This window comes from Gavialis gangeticus, unplaced genomic scaffold (genome assembly GCF_001723915.1).
Source record: "Gavialis gangeticus isolate Ggan-Ray unplaced genomic scaffold, GavGan_comp1, whole genome shotgun sequence".
Classification (NCBI taxonomy): domain Eukaryota; kingdom Metazoa; phylum Chordata; order Crocodylia; family Gavialidae; genus Gavialis; species Gavialis gangeticus.
Window position 1 is genome coordinate 175,320,552 of NW_017729024.1, and position 18,822 is coordinate 175,339,373.

At 44.5% G+C, this 18,822-nt stretch overlaps 1 protein-coding gene across 3 annotated transcripts in view; it reads left to right on the plus strand.

Annotated features, from left to right (window-relative positions):
- SETBP1 (SET binding protein 1) overlaps window positions 1-18,822 on the plus strand; it is a 362,384-nt gene that overhangs the window by 259,177 nt on the left and 84,385 nt on the right. For all 3 annotated transcript variants that reach the window (XM_019518102.1, XM_019518103.1, XM_019518104.1), the window contains one exon: window positions 1,626-5,091. In XM_019518102.1, coding sequence (XP_019373647.1) covers window positions 1,626-5,091 — 3,466 coding nt within the window. The remainder of the gene's footprint in view (window positions 1-1,625; window positions 5,092-18,822) is intronic.

Genomic DNA, 18,822 nt, shown 5'->3' on the forward strand with positions numbered 1-18,822 from the left:
TTTCTTTTCCCTGAGTGCACTTGGTCCGTATGCAGCACGGCTGAACTATCCATGGAATTTAAGAGTCCCCAATTCCTTCTCGAGACGATAGACCAGAACAGTTTTACCGTTATCGCATACTCCAGAAGGGCCAGGCTTGTTTTTAACACACTACGGATGCGTCCTCGTCGGTCTGCGAAGAACAGGCATGTTAACAGGTCCTTCAATATACACCAGACCACATCCTGCGCGGCACCGTTGGCACACCGTAAAAGTCAGTCAGATTTGTAGGTTCGTAGCATCACCGAAAAGTAAGCTTCCCAGATCTCAAAACCTCTTTACTTGACCCAAATGTACCTGTTATAAATCCCCCAAACAGGAGTTTATGGTAGAACTGCTGATATAAAATGTAACTTTAATAGCACAATTGTGGTACTCTACTATATTTAGTGCTATCTTTTACTGTTCTTTCCTTGGTTACATGTTTATTTTAAGTATCCCATCATTTATTTGGTATTCACAGTGGTCTAATTACAATCACAGTTTACTATTGAACAGTTGCTTGCGATACTACATGTATGAAATAAGTTTCACAGCTTGAGATGGAGCTTTACAAAAATACATAAGAAAGCATAATAAGAATAACAAATGACTAAAGGCTAGCACGGGGCTAGATGTTGTCAGTAAAGGAGAGCAAAGTGGGTTTGTTTTAAGGGGTTTTTTTTTAAAGGTTGTCGGTAACATACATAATGTCTTCATCTAAAGGAAGCCCACAGAGAATAAATGTGGGCTTTCATCTGCTCTGCAATATCCTTTAGCATAATTGTACCCTTACTGCTACCCCTGTGGTTTGAAAGGATGCTGTCAGATTTACAAAAAAGAAAAAACTAATTGAAAATATCCCTTCTAACAGATTATTAAAATGGAAATAGATGTTAAAAACTAATATAGATCCTGATCTTACAAAGAGTGATTCATGTGCGTAGCTTGATGCAAGCAGGTAGTCCAATTGACTTCGCTGGGACTACTCGCATGGTTAAAGTTGAGCACGTGAATATGTCCTTGTAAATTGAGAACCATACTCGTTGTGCATTTCTCTCAGGTTTCGAAGGAAAGCAAACCCATTGATTACACTTCTGTTTGTAATCGCCTCAGGATTAAGTTCATTTTTCTTCCTTTCCTCCATTAGCACAATGGTGTAATACTATTTGAGCAGCAAATAATGGGTCTGGTTCTGCAACCCTGGCCCAAACTGAGGAATTACTCACAAAAATAGAGATGATTCATCAGGAGAACGGGGTGCACAAGTGGTTCATATCAGGGGAATGTTTGGCTTTTGTTTAATATTTAAACAAAGAAATGAAATCTCTTGTCTTACTGATGTAAAAGCTCATGGAAATATTTTGGCGAGTGTTAGGTTTGCAGGAAGCAAAAAAACCCCTAAAATAACATAGCAACAAGCTGAAAGGAAATTTAACCTGTATCTTTTTGGGGAGGCTTTACAAAGCATGGCAGGGCTGAGAATAAAATGAGTTCAAGGCAGCTGTCCTTCACATCCAAGGAAATAAGAGCTCTATGTTGCTCTCATGTTGCTTTTACATTGACAGGTAAACTCATTCTTTGCTTTGCTTTCTTCTCCTTTACAGGTTTATGACCGGCCGCAAAAGCACTCTGCTCTGCACTACGACCCAGGCCTCCAACAAGACTTCACCAGTGACACCTTAAAATCAAAGCACCAGCAAAAAAGTAGCAACCAGCACCATCTTGACTGGTCAGCAAGCTCTGACGCTGGATCTGCTTCTCAGAGTTGCTTCATCAATACAGAGTCCAGTCGAGAAGCAACCAGTGCTACCAAGGTTCCTGCTCCGGAGCCAGTTGTTTCCTTCAGCAAGTCCCAGGCAAAGAAATCTGGTGCAGGCAGCACGTGGGCTCAGTTGTCAACCAATAGCAAAGAGCATGCTGTTTGCAGTGCAGTTCCATCACCCAATAACCTCACCACCGCATCCCAGCCTAGCAATCCATCAGAGTGCAATGTGCTCCATCCTCTAGTGGATCAAGAGGGAGCCGGGCAAATCGAGGCCCCAGATCAGCCCTCTGGGAACACGAAGAAGAAGTCTAGCAAAAAAGACTTCATAACTCAAACCATCCAAAACTCAGATGTAGAATGGGTGAAAAGTGCTCAGAAAGCATTTGAGAGCAAAGCCCACGAGAGCGTGGAAGGGAAGAAGGAATCCTATTCAATGGACAGTATGCGCGAAGCATCACCCGCGAAGCAGAATCCCAGTTCTGCCAGCGGTTCTGAGAGTGATGCCAGTCACGTACGAATTACTATCCCGATAAAGACTCCCACAGCAGATGCATCAAGTCACAAAAGGAAAAAAAGGCAGTCTGCAAAATCTGCCACGGACAAAATAATCCAGGAGAAAAGCCTGCCTTCTGGACTCCCCCTGAGCAGTGAATTAGCAAACAGGACTAGTTTACAACCTGAGGGAAATAAAAAAGATTTCCGAGCCACAAAGCAAGGGAAAGTGATTGAGAATGAGTCCCCATTGGTAGATCTTGAAAGCAGTGGGATCGCTGACAAAGCTTCCCCAAGCAGTGCAAGTAGGCTCAGAAAATCTGCAGCTATGATGCCCGCTTCAGCACCCGTCGACCTTCCTCCATCGAGCAAGTTAGCAGAGATCCAGCACCCAAAACTCGCAGCCAAGCGGAGATGGACCTGCAGCAAACCTAAAAACATCCTTCGGGAAACCTCTGTGACAACGTCTGAGAAGCTGATGGTGGAGCCTCCTTCAGCCTATCCCATCACTCCATCCAGCCCTTTGTATACCAATACGGATAGTCTGACTGTGATTACGCCTATCAAGAAAAAAAGAGGACGACCAAAGAAACAGCCTTTGCTCACGGTTGAAACGATTCACGAGGGAACCTCCACCAGCCCGGTCAGTCCGATCAATCGGGAATTTCCCGGCACAAAGAAAAGGAAGCGGAGACGAAACCTGGCCAAGTTGGCCCAGATGGTCCCCGGAGATGACAAATCCATCAGCGAACTCAAGTTTCACAAAAAGGTCGGGAAGCTCGGTGTGTTGGATAAGAAAACCATCAAGACCATCAACAAGATGAAGACCCTGAAGAGGAAGAACATCCTGAATCAGATCTTGTCCTCCTGCTCCAGCAACATAGCTCTGAAGACAAAAACACAGCCACCAACGAGCACTGGGGCTGCAACCATCGATGCCAGGCTAGGGAAGCAGATAAACGTCAGCAAGAGGGGGACTATCTACATTGGCAAAAAACGGGGCAGGAAGCCAAGAGCAGAGCTGCAGCCTCCGCCAGAAGAACCTAAGACAGCCATCAAGCACTCAAGGCCTGTTTCTAGCCAGCCAGAAAACCCAGCAGTGCCTTCCAACTTGCAGTCACTTGTGGCATCGTCACCAGCAGCTATTCATCCGCTTTCAACACAGTTAGTGGGGTCTAATGGCAACCTTAGCCCTGCAAGCACTGAAACGAATTTTTCCGAGTTAAAAACTATGCCAAATCTTCAACCCATCAGTGCTCTTCCTACAAAAACCCAGAAAGGAATGCACAGTGGAACTTGGAAGCTGTCCCCACCCAGGTTAATGGCAAACTCGCCTTCCCATCTGTGTGAAATAGGTTCGCTGAAAGAAGTCACCTTGTCACCAGTGAGCGAGTCTCACAGCGAGGAAACCATACCAAGCGACAGTGGGATAGGTACAGACAACAACAGCACTTCTGACCAAGCAGAAAAAAGTTCAGAATCCCGCAGGAGGTACTCCTTTGATTTCTGCACCCTGGACAATCCAGAGGCCATGCCGTCAGACACCAGCACAAAAAACAGGCATGGTCACCGGCAGAAGCATCTCATCGTTGATAACTTTCTCTCGCACGAGAGCATTAAAAAACCAAAGCACAAGAGGAAACGGAAAAGCCTGCAGAACAGAGATGACCTCCAGTTTCTTGCAGATCTTGAGGAGCTCATCAACAAGTTTCAAGTGTTCAGGATTTCCCATAGAAGCTACACGTTTTATCATGAAAATCCATATCCCAGCATCTTCAGGATTAATTTTGATCACTATTACCCTGTGCCATATATCCAGTACGACCCATTGCTCTATCTTCGCAGGACCTCTGACATGAAGTCTAAGAAGAAGCGTGGTAGACCTGCCAAAACCAATGACACCATGACAAAGGTGCCTTTTTTACAAGGGTTCGGTTACCCTATTCCCAGTGGGAGTTACTATGCACCCTATGGAATGCCTTACACATCAATGCCTATGATGAATCTTGGTTACTACGGTCAATATCCAGCTCCTTTGTACCTGTCTCACACGCTCGGAGCGGCTTCTCCATTTATGAGACCTACGGTGCCCCCGCCCCAGTTCCATGCAAGCTCTCATATGAAGATGTCCACCACTGCCAAACACAAAGCAAAACATGGAGTGCACTTGCAAACACCTGTGGGAATGAGTCTTGGAGACATGCAGTCTTCCTTGGCTCCTCCAAAGGTCGGCGCCACCAGCCTGTCTAGTGGCCGACTTCACAAAAGGAAACACAAACATAAGCACAAGCATAAGGATGAGCGGCTGTTGGGGACACACGATGATCTGAGCGGTCTCTTTGCTAGCAAGTCCACTGGCTTTTCCAGCCACGCGATCAACGAACGGCTGAGCAACTCAGACAAAGACCTCTCCTTGCTCAACGAGAAAAGCAAGCATAAGGAGAAACAGAAGCACCAGCATTGTGAAACCGGACACAAAGGCTCAAAGAGCAACTTTGAAGTGGATACGCTGTCTACACTATCACTTTCTGATGCCCAGCAGTGGACACAGAGTAAAGATAAAAGTGACTCGAGCGGTGATCCTGTTGACTCTTGCACAAAGAGATACTCCAGCAACGCTGAGAGTAACGCGAGGTCAGAGTCCCTGGACATGTTCGGTGACATGAACTCCTCGAGTGAAAAGCGGGACAACGATACAAGTGGGAATAAAAGGAGAAGCTTTGAAGGGTTTGGAACTTACAGGGAAAAAGACATTCAGCCCTTCAGGACAAATCGGAAGGACAGAAGCTCCTATGAGTCTTCAGCCTCTTCAGGTAAGTGCTGATTTCCTACCCGGAACAAAGAGGGACGGGCCATTCGCCACAGCTAAGTGCCTGTTTCAACGGCAGTCACTTCCTTGACGCGTTCTTAATCCAAAGGTTGGATTTTGTTTTGGAGGCAGAGGAGGGCGTGTATCAGGAATGTGGGTTAAATATTAAGCCAAAAGCCTTTTAAAGACATTTAGTTGTTCCTCGGCGTTTTTATAAATATTTTCTCGGCTTTGCCCTATTTACTTTAGCTGGTTGCCTTTCCTCTGGAAATCTCCCCTGCACTGCAGTTGACAACAGGCACTATTTATAAGTCTCTGCTGGCAAGGTTAGCTCTGCCATCTTGCCTCTTAATGGGGCCCAGTATCTCTGCCCACTGTGCGCAAGGTCTATGCTGGCACAGGCCGGGAGAGTGCGGTCACCATACTGAAGAAGGATTTTCTTATAGGGAGGATAAAAAGAAAACAAAACCAAAAAACCAGACTTCCTATTGATTGTAGTAGCCTGAGCCTGATTAGATATTCTGGGAGTTACAGCATTGTCGTGGAGCTAGGGCAGCGTTGTGTTGCTCTGCTAGCTGTTGTGGTGTTGGGTGCAATAAATATATAGAGACACAGATTAAAACCCTAGCTAAATCTGTCACTTCCCAGTAAGCAGGCATCACGCAAAGGACGGGTAGTATCACCCGTTCAGCTGAAAACATACCATGTGCACTTAAAGTGCAAACAGACACCCATTTGAGCAGCTTAGCGCATGGTAAGTAGTGGTGCAAGGTCATTCCTCTTCAGGGGAGGGTTATCTCCTGACCTGCACAAACTTTAATAGGTGGCTACATGCCAGTGGTTTGCAACTGTTGCGAGTGAAGTAATTATCCTGAACAGAAGTAGGAAGAGACTGTTGTCAATGAAACAATACACTGTAGGTGATTGAGGAGCAGTGTTGATTGACTCCAAAGAGTTTTTGTGCTCACAAGTCAGAAATATAAAATGCGTAATCAAAGTAGGGGGTGAAAGAGGAGTCTATTTGGATGTTCAGGACATCTGTTCTCCTCCCACAGAGGAATAATAGGAATCTTGTCTGAAAGGCCAAATTGTACTTTGTCATGTGAAGCTGCCTTCCTAGTGACATGCAGGCAGGTGTTTTGATACAGCGCTAAATTACTCGAGCATGGGAGCAAGCCCAGAGCTTCTGCACCATCAGATGTGCAGAGATTTATCTTTCACAGTGGGTATCATGCTTGGGTTTGGAAAGACGATGCTCTTTCCTGGGATAGCCAGCTTGAAAGGGAGCTTCTTATATGACACATGAAGCACCAGAGGCACATCCAATGGGGGTCATAGCTGGCTCCAACATGAAGAGTTGTAATTGCTGTTGGAGACTGATGTAGGAGAGACCGTATGATTTATGCAGCCTGCCCAGAGAAGATTCTTAGGTGTCCTCATTTCAAGGGCCAGCAACTGCTCCCATTGAAACTAGCTGGGTTTCTCCATTTCCCTGCTTGAGACCAGAATCTGGACCCAAGTAATGAGAAGGCATGGTCTAAAATAGGAACATTTGTCCCAAGGGATGGTTAGCTAGTATTTTTCCTGCCTTCTGGGAAGAATTTGCACTAGGCAAATTTACAATTTGAGGTCTTGAGGAGAGAAAAGTGGGCAACAGAAGTCTTATCCATAAAAATCAATGTACTGAAAAAGCCCACTGCGAGTGACATCCAGAAATCCTAGAAAGAGAGCTATATTTTTTTTTTTCCTGACCACACCAGAAAATATAGGCCAGTGGCAAAAGACAAATACCCACAGGATAGCATTCGTCCTCCACTGACTTCAGTGGCTTCTGTTACAGTGATAACGTTATCTCCTAACCCGCAAGGGTGCAGGGCTCACGTGTGTTTTTGGCCTGGTTGCATTTCCATTACAGATTGGAAAGCAAACAATTGCATGTGTATATCATTGCACTGAATCTTAATTTCCCCCTTCTAATAAATTAATGTATGAGAAGAGGAGAAAAAGAACAAAATTAACATTTGGAAAGTGGCCTGACCCTCAGCAAATTGACTTGTGAGGCATGAAATTGTTACCAAAAAACCTGCTTCGTGTCCTTTTTTTCTTCGGCTTATTGTTCAGGACAATTTCAAAAAAAATAGATGAAGTGACTGGCCCCACAGTTTGTGCCTTGCTGGATTCACTGTTACAGCTTTTTAAAGTTGTTTTTCATTTAAACTGTAGCATTCTTTTTGCTTTCCCCATTGCAAAAATGTGTCATTCCCCATGACCTAATCCGTCAAATTGCCGATTATGAACTGGTTTCTTCATTGTCAAAGTATTATTTAAATGGAAAAATCATCAGCATCTAGCTAACCAGAGCCATACCTTGTGCTACTAGAGGAAAAATATTAAAGCTAACGAGCTCTGCCAAGAAAGGTCTGGAGCCAAGACTGCTCATTAAAGTCTAAGAACATCTGTCTCATGATTTTCTAAGATCTCAGTGCAACCTTTGTATTTATCTATTTATTTTTATTTTGTCTTTGCCCTTAACTGAGATATTCCCCATTGGGGTTTTGTGCTTGCAATGGTCTGTAGCTATTAAATGTTGTCCGCTGAGGATGGATTCAACTTTCTCATGATAACTTGACCTTTTTCCCCTAATTCACCTTGTGTTTCCCTGTGGTGGTGAAACAGAGACTGACTAATCATCAAAATGTGAGGCAGAAGAGCCCTATTAGACAAGAAGTCTTATCACCGGAGGCTATTTCAGACTACTTGTTATCACTGTTAGGAATTTATAATCTCTTACTATTTAAAGATTAGGAAAGGTGTCCTGAATATTCCAGCTCAAGTTTAAAGCAGATTTATATTTGACTTTCATGTCAGTATTATTCTGGTCTGGGAAATTAGACTGTGTGGTCACTTGCTCATGAACATGTCCTTGATTATTTGAGCAAACCAATGGTTCTCAACCTTTTTAGACTCAAGGCACCCCTTGGCACACCCCAGAAATGCCAACTCTTAACTTTCACTCACTTCTTGATTACAAAAAAAATACTAGAGCAGTTCTTCTGTTGCGAAGACCTTGGAAAGACCGTAACAGGGTAGAAGGTGTCTGACACTATGGATTCCTACTTGAAAGCTCTGGGTTTCTCTTGTGAATCAAGCTTACAAGTTTGCACGCCTAACAGTGCTAATAGTGCACAGCATCTCACTACACCCTTAAAAGGACCTTATGGTACTCCAGGAGCCCCAGCTGAGAATCAGCAGAATATACCATTTAAATCTCTTATCACACCAGGCTTCAGATAAGGAACTAAGGGCCATCAACAGTATGCTGCATAAGGAGATACCAGTGACAGAGGTGACTGGAGAGTATTAAATGGCTCTCCCATGTTCACACGCTGCAGAGGGTTTTCCATGTAATATGCTGATGGAGGTACCATTTTCCCACTCAGTATTACCATCTGTTTTTTCACTGGACTTTGATTTTCCAGGCTCCTTTGTGAAACAAAATGATGCCTATCTTCTTCTATGCCCAGCGATTGAACAGGAAAGATGCTACTAGGACAGGGGTGGCCAGCCTGGTGCATGTGTACCACCAGTGGCACAGGCAGCCTGTGTGTGTGGCAAGTAGCAGGTTGGGGAGAGCACAGGCAGCGTAGTGGCAGATTGGGCAGGGATCACAGGGGACGAAGCAGAAAGCCAAGCAGCAGGTCAGGAAGGGGGCATAGGGCGTGGAGCAGAGAGCAGAGCAGGGAAGGGGGTCAGAATGGCACTCATTTGTGCCACACCTGCCAAAAACTTGGCCTCCACTGGTCTAAGAGATGACAGTTCAGTCCTCTGCTTCACTGCCGGATTTCTGGTGTGACACTGGGCAAACTAGGGCCTCTGGACCCTTGTTTGAACCATCTTCAAAATGGGAATAATAGGACTTCCCTACCTCAGTGACCCCAGGAGGAAAATCACAGTAAAGACGCTGAGGTGCATAGATGCTCCTGTAATGGGGATCACATCAGTACCACTGTTAGATAAACCCTGTCTGATTAAATTTAGGTTGTAATAGTTAACAGGCTGAGTATAGCTGACATGCAGCAAAGCCAAGTGTTGCTTTAGGCAGTTCCATAATTCTGTCTTTCCTCTTAGTGAGACTAATCAAGGTCTAGGGGTTATTTTCTGCTTAGATTATCTCTGCCGTTTTTTTAAAGTGGAGATTATATAGGATTGTCTTGCATGCATATCAGACATCATGGCTCAACGATCAGCTAATAAGCATGTGGGTTTCATCAGATGTAGCGTAGACACTGTGCACAGTAAATTTACAGGAATAAAAAATTAATCATATGCAGCTATTAGAAAAGGTAGTAATCATCAGTCTCCAAATGCCATGTGTTTAGCATGATGAACATACTACAAATTAATACTTAACTCACCTGCGAGCTATCTGAAAGCAACATCCCCCTGAAAGGGGAATTTTTTCTGCCCTGACTTTCTGCCACTGTTCCCTGCGTCATGGGTGGAACCAGTGGAATCAGTAACACTTTTAAGTGACAAATGATAAGCATTAATAGAAGAAGATAAGGGAACTGTTAAAGAGGGCAGAGAAACTTTGGAGTGAAGTTTTACATTGCACAACGAGCAGTGCAAAACCACTTTTTAAACATTTTAGCACCCCCACAAAGTTATTGTATATAGAAAGTTTGCGCACACATTAAAAATACAAGTTATTCATTTTGACAAGTAACTAAAAATACAGCAAAGGGAGAATAGAGACTATGTGACAGAGTAAGATGAATGAGCAACCAACCTCATGCTGATGCAAGCATACATGAGGAACTTAACTGTCTCAATTTTTTTTTTTCCATTTTAATCAATAGGACTTCTTCCACGACTTAAGTGTTTGCAGGGATGGGACATCTACACAGCAGAGAATAAAGTTCTGGAAATCATCACTGAATAATCAAATATTTTAGTCTGATTTAAACCAGGACTCAGAATGCATAAAATGGAGCATGGTGCAATGTTGGTGAGGTCACCACTTGTCTTGTTTTTTTGAAGTGCAGCACAAACAGTTCTGTAAAACTTCCATGATGCTTTACCCTTAGGAGAGACCTGCTTTTGCAATAATAGACACAGTGATTTGTCTTTCCGTGAACATGTAGTATGCTGTACCCGAGCTGGACAAATAGTCTTAGGCAGCCACATTATTCATCTCCCGTGCTCTTTTTTTTCCTTTTTTTTTTGTTGAATAATGTATTCCATGAATATTTTTTCCCCTCATTCATCAATTATAGTGTTCAGCCTTGAATATATTATTTGAGGAATAGCAGAAACATTTGTCAAAAATACATTTGATGATTTTCTTTTCCTGTTTAGCTAGCTCTCAGATATGGTTCTGCACATCTCTGCTGACCAGCTCTTTATCCCTACATGCATGTGTGGCTGTGTATATAAGGGCTGGCTGGTGGTCAGGCTGCTACTGTGGACTCAGAGATCCAGGTTCAGTTCTCTGCTCCATCATAGATTTTCTGTGTGAATGTCTTGTGCCTCAGTTTCCTTTATATAAAACAGTGATAACACTATCTGCCTTACAAGGGTCTTGCGAGTGTCTGAGAGATGCTCAGATACTACCGCGATGAGGGACTTGTAAGTTGAGATCCAGAGACCCAGATGATAACTTCATTTACCATGGGCCTCTGACACCTTAATCTCTTGCATGCTTTCCACTGATCCAGCCGTATCATGATCGAGAGGTTCTAATATTTGAAACCTCGGAGCATGCCTTTAAAAAAAATCTGCCAACTCGTCAGTTTGCTTCTGTCCAAGATACAAGATACAGCTCAGTGATACAAGATGGGGATAATTCAGTTACAGATGGAGGGCTTAATATCTTTTTTGCCCATTGCTCTACCCATTACCATTATTTCTGTATTTGTTCACATGCATAAATGTCTGTCTAGCTCTCTAAACACTCTAAAAATATCTTTAGAATGTGACCCAACGTGACTTAGGTCAATGACCTAAGAAAAGTCCTCCTAGTTCATTAGGATAAACTTCTGTCTTGTTTGCTTTCCCATGCAACGTGAGTGTTGTGTTATTGTGGCATGCCGAGAAAGCCATACTGACTTGACCATTGCTGTGCTGTTGTATGGCGTTTCCTATAGGAAAAGGATGCTGGAAGAAAATAAGAAGGGTGATGGGTGCAATTCAGTTCAACAAAGCACTTGGAATCATAGAGAAGTAAGACAGGAAGAAACCTCCAGACATCATCTGGTCCAAGCCCCTGCCTTAGGCAAGATCTTCCCTATCCAAGCCATCCTATACAAATCCATTAGCAAAACTTTTAGCAAAACTACAGGGCCAACGGCAACACAACACAAGACATAACACCTTAAACTTTCACAGGTAAAGCAGGGAGACCACAGCAGCCAATGCTCTGCTGCTGCAAAGGTTATTAGTATATACTTAAGAGATCCCAGGAAGAGGTCCACACTCCCTGCTACAGAGAAAAGCAAACCCCCCCACAGTCCATGCCAGTCTACCATGGGGTAAAATTCCTTCCTGACCCCAAATCTGGTGATGGGTCTGCCCCTGGTTGAAGGGGCAAGGCCTTCTGTCCAGGATCCTCTAGGTTTAAGTCCCAGCAGGAGCATTGGCACACGCAGTCAAAATCCCCAGCCTCGGCTGCATTCAATATGCAAAGCCTCTGAGGAAGGCTGCAAAAAAACCCTGACACATGTAGCAGCACGGAGGAGGGGCAAGGAATTCCCTCCCAGCCCCACGCGGCAACCAGCAAAGGCCAGAAGCATTGGAAATACCCGCGGTAGAACATAGGCACAGCTACGCTTAGATCATCCCCGACCAGGCGCTGTCCAACCTCTTCTTAAACACCTCCACTGATGGAGAGCCCACAGCTCCCGTAGGCCGTCTACACGTCAGTCCTAGGAAGCATTTCTTTACTGTGCTGCTTCCAAAGAGATAGGAACAAGAGGTAGGAAGGAGAGGCAGGAAGGGGAGTTTTTGGAATGACCACTAAAGCAATCTTTTATTTTCTCTCCTAACTATTGCATATGGTTATTTGATTGAGCTATCTGTGGCTTGGCACAATGTCTTTTGGAAAGGCCTCGATTTAATCAGATTAAATGCAGCGACCCCTCACTTTCTGGGAATGTTATAAGCCTCCAAGTACCCGGTCTACTGTCTGTGTCTCCTTTGCTCTCTGGCCAGCAGGCAAGCAATTCTTCCTTTAGACCTCAGAGTCTCTGAGCTACCCATCATCACTTTTATTTTTATTTTAATTTTTTTTTGCTGCCTAATGCCAGAATGTCTTGTTGGGAGTTTTTATTTAGCCCACTGCTGGTTTATGGAGTTGTGCGGCTTCCATATTGTGTCTGCAGCAACTGCACTCGAGATGCATTTGGCTTCTGCTGGGGTCTTGGCTTTAAAAGGCAATAAAAAACCATGGACTGATTCTCCTTGCACCCAGCATAAATCAGGGGAACTCCAGTTGAAGCCAGTCAGTTTGACTGATCCAGTGAAGTTTCCATGATGGTAGAGGGGGCGGGGGTCAGTGAGGAGAGAATCAGGCCCTTGGACTGGATGCCGGTTCATTGCCAGTGTATTGTTAGAGCTCGGCTTCCCTACTCAGTGCGGTTAGGAAGCCATTAAGAGAGGCAAATCCAGCCCTGTTGTGTGAGCAGGAGAGAAGATTTGGAGGCAACATAAGTTTTCAGAGCTTAAGTATGTAGTTCGGTTTTGATTTGCCCTTGATTCATTGCAACCCGGATATTTTCTGCAACAAGCATTTACTTAATACTCATAAAAAACTCTGGCCACTGCTAGAAGGCTGTGGTTCAGACCAGGACCTCATTGTGCTAGTTGCTATATGGACATGTCATAAAAGGTTCAACACCTGCCCCAGAGTTTTCTATCTAAGCATAAGACAAGAAGTTCAAGCCCCTGCTCTGGTGTAGCTCCTGGGCTTTCTGGCTGCATTTCAGAGCCATTCAAAGCTGGCTACAATGCTTCATTTCTTTGGCTTTGGCATCTTTGGAGAAGGAGCAAGTGAGTGGGGCCTGCTTGTTGGCAGCGCTATGGGGCTTGGCAGAGAAGCAGTGTAGACATGGCCTTAGTTCCCACAGCAAAGGAGAGCTAAGAGCTTTTTATTGAGTTGAGGTTTTGCAGCTAAATAACAATAATTCAGGAAGAAGAGTTCTGTTTATGGGGTAGACACCAGTGCACTTGACTAAGAAAGTATACAGGATAGTTGCAGATACAGAAAAATGCCTAGGCGGGAAGCTGTCCCCTTCCAGTGACGAGCCTTTACACTGGAATAAGAATTCAAAAAGGTTGAAGAAGCCGCCCTAGGAAGCAATTCTTTGCTGGAAACATGCAGCAGAGCCTGGATCTGCCCTGCGCTTTACAGTAACACCAAATCTGACTCCGCTTTCACACAGATTAGTGCTAATTGTAAGAGACTTGTGGAGCACAGATCACTGAGTGCAATGCAATGTTAACTGTCAAGCAAGGGCAGAACTGGATGGCTCAGAGGGATTTGGTAATGAGCTATGGAGCCTTGTGCCGCTAGGTCACTCGTTGAAATCTAATCTGTGATAATAGTGACAGCAAGTCAAATAGCAGTGCCGACAACATAGTGATGCTAGAGCAACCATGGGAGGGATGCAGCTGTGTGATCTATCAAATGGAGCCTGTATGTAACCAGGTAAAATAAGCAGAAGATGAGTTTAGAGAAGACACCTTGTCCAGATGACTTTTGAAAAGCAAGATAAATTATGTCTGATCTTTGTTACACCCAAGTGTAACTAGAGTAACTCCATTGGCCTCAATTGAGTTTTTTCCTGATCATATCAGTGTAAACGATATCAGAATCTGACCCAAAAAACACTCTTATAGCATTTCAAAAGCTGTTATACATATCCTGGTGTAAGGGTAGCTGTTTACCATCAATCAAGATAGCAAGTGGGATGCCTCAAGGTTGGGAAATGGAACACAGGTTTTTATCTGGAGTCGTATGTTCAGTTTTGCGGCCCCACTATAGAAAGGATGTGGACAAATTGGAGAGAGTCCAGCAAATGGCAATGAACATAGTGAGGGGGCTGGGGGACATGACTTATGAAGAGAGGCTGAGGGAACTGGGCTTATTTGGTCTAGAGAAGAGAAGACTGAGAGGGGATTTAATAGCAGCTTCAACTACCTGAAGGGGGGTTTGAAAGAGATAGAGCTGGACTGTTCCGGCAGATAACAGAGCAAGGAGCAATGGTCTCAAGTTGCAGCAAGGGAAGTTTAGGTTATATATTAGGAAAAACTTTCTCATGAGGAGGGTAGTAAAACACTGGAATAGTTTACACAGGGAGGTGGTGCAATCTCCATCCTTGGAGGTTTTCAAGACCCAGCTAGACAAAGCCTTGGCTGGGATGACGTAGTTGAGGCTGGTCCTGCTTGGAGCAGGGGGGTGGACTAGATGTGACCTCCTGAGGTCCCTTCCAACCCTAACTTTCTATGATTTTTAGGCCACAAGTTCAAGATCATTTAGAGTCGATAGTGTTAGAGAGCCCTTGCCAGTTGTGGTCAGTTCGCTCATCTGCGTGAAATGAGTTGAGGCTTTTACTGCAACTCTCAGGGGTTGCAAATGGTCGCCTCGTAAAGAGTGCCACCAAGTGTTCATCTACTTCATTGACATTGTCAGCAGAAAGGCCAGTTTGAATGCACTGAGGGGTCCTATACACATGCTCCGACACTTTCTAATTAAAATGTGTCGGGGCAGACTCAATTAATCGAGTCTGCTCCGCATTCTCATTAGAAAGCTCTAGCATTGCCATAGCGTCACGTGTATAAGTCCCCCCAAATTTAAAAATGGCGACGGGGTGCTTGAACTAAAGCTTGTCGAATGAGCTTTAGTTAAAACATCCTGCATCCTTCTTTAAATGTGCAGATGCTTAATACACATGACACTGTGGCATTTTAAGTAGAGCAGCTCTCCGGGAACTGCTCTAATTAAAACACCACCCCTTCCCCTGAGCACATGTATAGGCAGCTTCAGATACTAAAGTAGACAAGTAACACTAGTGCTGATTATACTCAATCAGCATAGACATATGTGTGTGAAATGGGATGTGGGGGCAGGGTTTATGTTACTGCTAACCGTAGAGAAAAGACTCGTTTCTCTCCCATTGCAAATCAGGTATTTCCAGCACCGTCCCATTCATTTTATATCTCCCTGTCCATATCCGTTCAAACACCCTCAGACGTTTCTGTGCCCACTTTGTTACATTTTATGGCCCAGGCTGTGGTTCTTGCTCTTAATGCAAAGCAGCCAGATTAACTGCCTCCTTAGGGATTCTTCTTGCATATGACAAGGTGGCATTGAGCTCCCATTTCCCTTCAGCATAGGAGGAGAATGGGGAATAGCTAAAGTCATCCTGTGCTTCGTCTTGTCTCGGCTGGCAAAAGGGCCCCTTTGGACCAGAGGCGGCTGGGTAACTTCTGGCAAGTTAAAGTCTGGATCAACAGTTGGCCTTCTGCAGGATCCTTTGCTCCCCGTTGCTCCATGTGCATTGAGGACAGCTTTGAACTCAGCTCAGAATCGGGGCCTATGTGTGTGTTCCTGTCCTTCGTTGTTTTAATAATTATTGTCAAATGAAAACCGGAGACTTGCAGTGTTGAGAAGAAAAGACACCAGATTCATCAGGTTTCCTGTTTTTCTTCTTAACAAAAACCTCAGAACCACTTTAAACAAGTTTTGTAGCATCAAGTGTGAGTGAAAGTGGGTGGAGTCCTGCATGTAGCCAGGGGGCCTGCAGAGGGTACACCCAAGGACAAGTGTATGTCTTCTCCAAACACAGCGGGGCCAAGCTGTCTCCTGCCAGGATGGGGTAGAGTGGAGGGGTGTGAATGCATGCAATAACATGCAATAACCTTATAACCTCTGTTTCACCCCACCGCATTAGACCATGCAGGCCTTGTTCTTTCCATGGAATGACCTGGACGAGGTAAATCAGAAAGCTGAGCCATTTTTGCAGTAGGATGTCTCTGAGAGATGCTAAGCAGATACTGGAAATTGCCAGCCTGCTCTGGGATTTGTTGTAGTTCAGTTGATTTGATTGTAATGACTACATCTCCCTAAAAAAAAGAGGGATTACATTGCATTAAAATATATGGCACCGTCTGATCTAATCTTCTGTTAAAAATTAATGCACTGTATTCTATAGCAGTGTGTGCATTTTGCAGGCACAGCATTCTTTACCTCCCACAGTGCATCATAACAGTGGTATATGTGGTAAAAAGGATCTTATCAGTGATAGAGTACAATGCAGCCAGCAGTTCGCGAAGCAGCTAAGTTCTCAGTAGCACCATGTAATTTGGGTGCATGGTTCCCAGTGCCAATCAGTGGTGTTTATGATTTCCTCTGACTGTGCAAGTGTTCACATTAAATTCAGGCTAGTCAGCAGGGTAAAGTTCTTTTGTTTAAAAAAAAAAGGATGACTTCTGAAATAATTGTGGGAGTCAAACTTATGTTAGGGAGAAGCTACAGGTAGATAGAAATGGCCCAGATTCTTGCACAAGGGCTAATCAGGAGTAACCCTAACTAGTGAGAAAAGAAGTCCCTATCATGTAGAAATGTCAGAATGCCAGAATCAGGACCACTTTTCTTCTGAGTAGTTGCATCACTTAGTTGAGCATCTAAGCTCTCCTTGCTCATCCATTGCTATTTTACTGGAATCAAATTCATAAACTTTGTGAGGAGGAGGACGACCAGTCAAGGGCTCCTCACACTTATCAAAGTCTCTTCACCTCTGTCTTCTTGGCATTCATTTTACTTTTGTTGCTTTAATGTCATTATTTTCCTACTGGTATAACAATAGTTGACTGTGTGTTGGAAGGCTCAAATGAACTCAGATAAAGTGCCTTGAGATGCTGGAGGGAAAGGTCTATGGACACGCAAAGACGTGTTGTTGTTCTTTTGTTGCGCCTTCTGCTTCAATGCCGGGGCGTACCTGAGCATCAAGAAAGAGAGCTGGAAACACGCTGCATCGTGTGACTTGCTATGAATCATGAACCATAATGTGATGCCTCTTGGTGAGAGACGTTTGACCTCAAAACTGCTAGGCTGAGGGCACTCATCACAGTTTTCTTCAGTTTCTTAGTCTTACCCAATTGTCCTCAATCCTCCACTTCCCCTGTGTGTAGTGTTTACACAAGGTGTGTGGCAGGGTAGAGGGACATATGCTATTCATCCTGTGATTTACAGAAGACCTAATCACTCCTTAGTGACAAGGCAGCACAGAGCAAATGTCCATCTGAGCACTTAGAGTTGTTTTCTCCTACTTTTGTCCCTCTGTTTTCCTTTTATGACTGATGCTAATGAAAGCAATGTGGCTTTTGTGGTTGGTAAGGCACACCCAAGACAAGGCTTCTGTCCCCCAGGTAGGCTCTCCAGAGAGCAGCTCTTGGCTTAGCTAACAGGCTCGTTGGATGAAGACTCTAGGCTGAACTGGCTCATCAAATCAGGAGACTGCTAGTCAGGTATAATCATTTTCAATCAGTAAACTCATCAGCAGAGTCAACATGAGCTTACTAACCGAGTCCTTAGCCTTTTCCACCTGCAAAGTTATTTGGATCCGAGCCTTTTGCTTCAGTCTATAGAGATGCACAGAGCAAATCCTTTAAAAAATGGATGTGTCAAAGGACCATTGCCACGTGCCAAGAATATTGTCCCGTGTGACCTGGCCTATTCCTGCTACTAGGAAATAACATTTATTCTGTTACCACTGCACCTATTTCTTATACCTTCATTGCAGATAAGTTCAGATATAAATTAAATTCTTTCTTCCTATTATTATAGTGTCAGATACTACAAAGACGGAGGTAAATTTAACAGCTGTGGGAGCGTCTACATGAGACGCTTACTGCGCATTAGTCTAATAACACTGGGCTGTCGTATTGTGGTTATTAACCATGCTAATCTCCTACTGTGCAGTGTTATTAGGCTAATGTGCAATAAGTGCCACCAAAAACCATGTGCCAGCACTGCTGCGCAGTAAGTCTAGTTACTGCACATTTAGATAGTACCTCTTATTGGAGGTACTACCTAAATGCACAGTAACTAATGCACATTAATGAATGTGTAGAGGCACTCTGTATGTAGTAATTCACCAGTGACTTAATGATCCCAATATAAGTTAGTTTTTAGACTAAAGTCCAGACAAGAATGAAACTAGAACTCAGAGTTGCTCTCGCTAACTACACCCTCTGCCAGCAGAATGGGGTCAGAGGAAGGGCAAGCTGAAGTGCTCTGGGTCAAGATTCAGGGGGGGCAGGGGGAGAGGGATTTGACGGTAGGGGTCTACTACAGACTCCCCAACCAAGAGGAGGAGCTGGACAGGGAATTTTCAGGCCAGCTTGCAGAGGCACTAAAAGCAAGGGATGTAGTTGTCATGGGCGATTTTAATTACCCAGACATCTGCTAGGAGGAGCAGTCAGCCGGGACGGACCGCTCCAGGAGGTTTCTGGCTGAGATGCAGGACCTCCACTTGATTCAGGAGGTGCACAGTCCCACCAGAGGAGGTGCCCTGTTGGACCTGGTCCTGGCCGCAGGCGACGACCTGGTAAGGGGCCTCCAGGTTCTTGACCACCTGGGCAATAGTGATCATCGCTTGCTGGAATTCGCCATCCAGCGTAGGGTGTCAAGGGCCCGCAGCAAGGCGGTAGCCCTAGACTTCAGGAGGGCCAACTT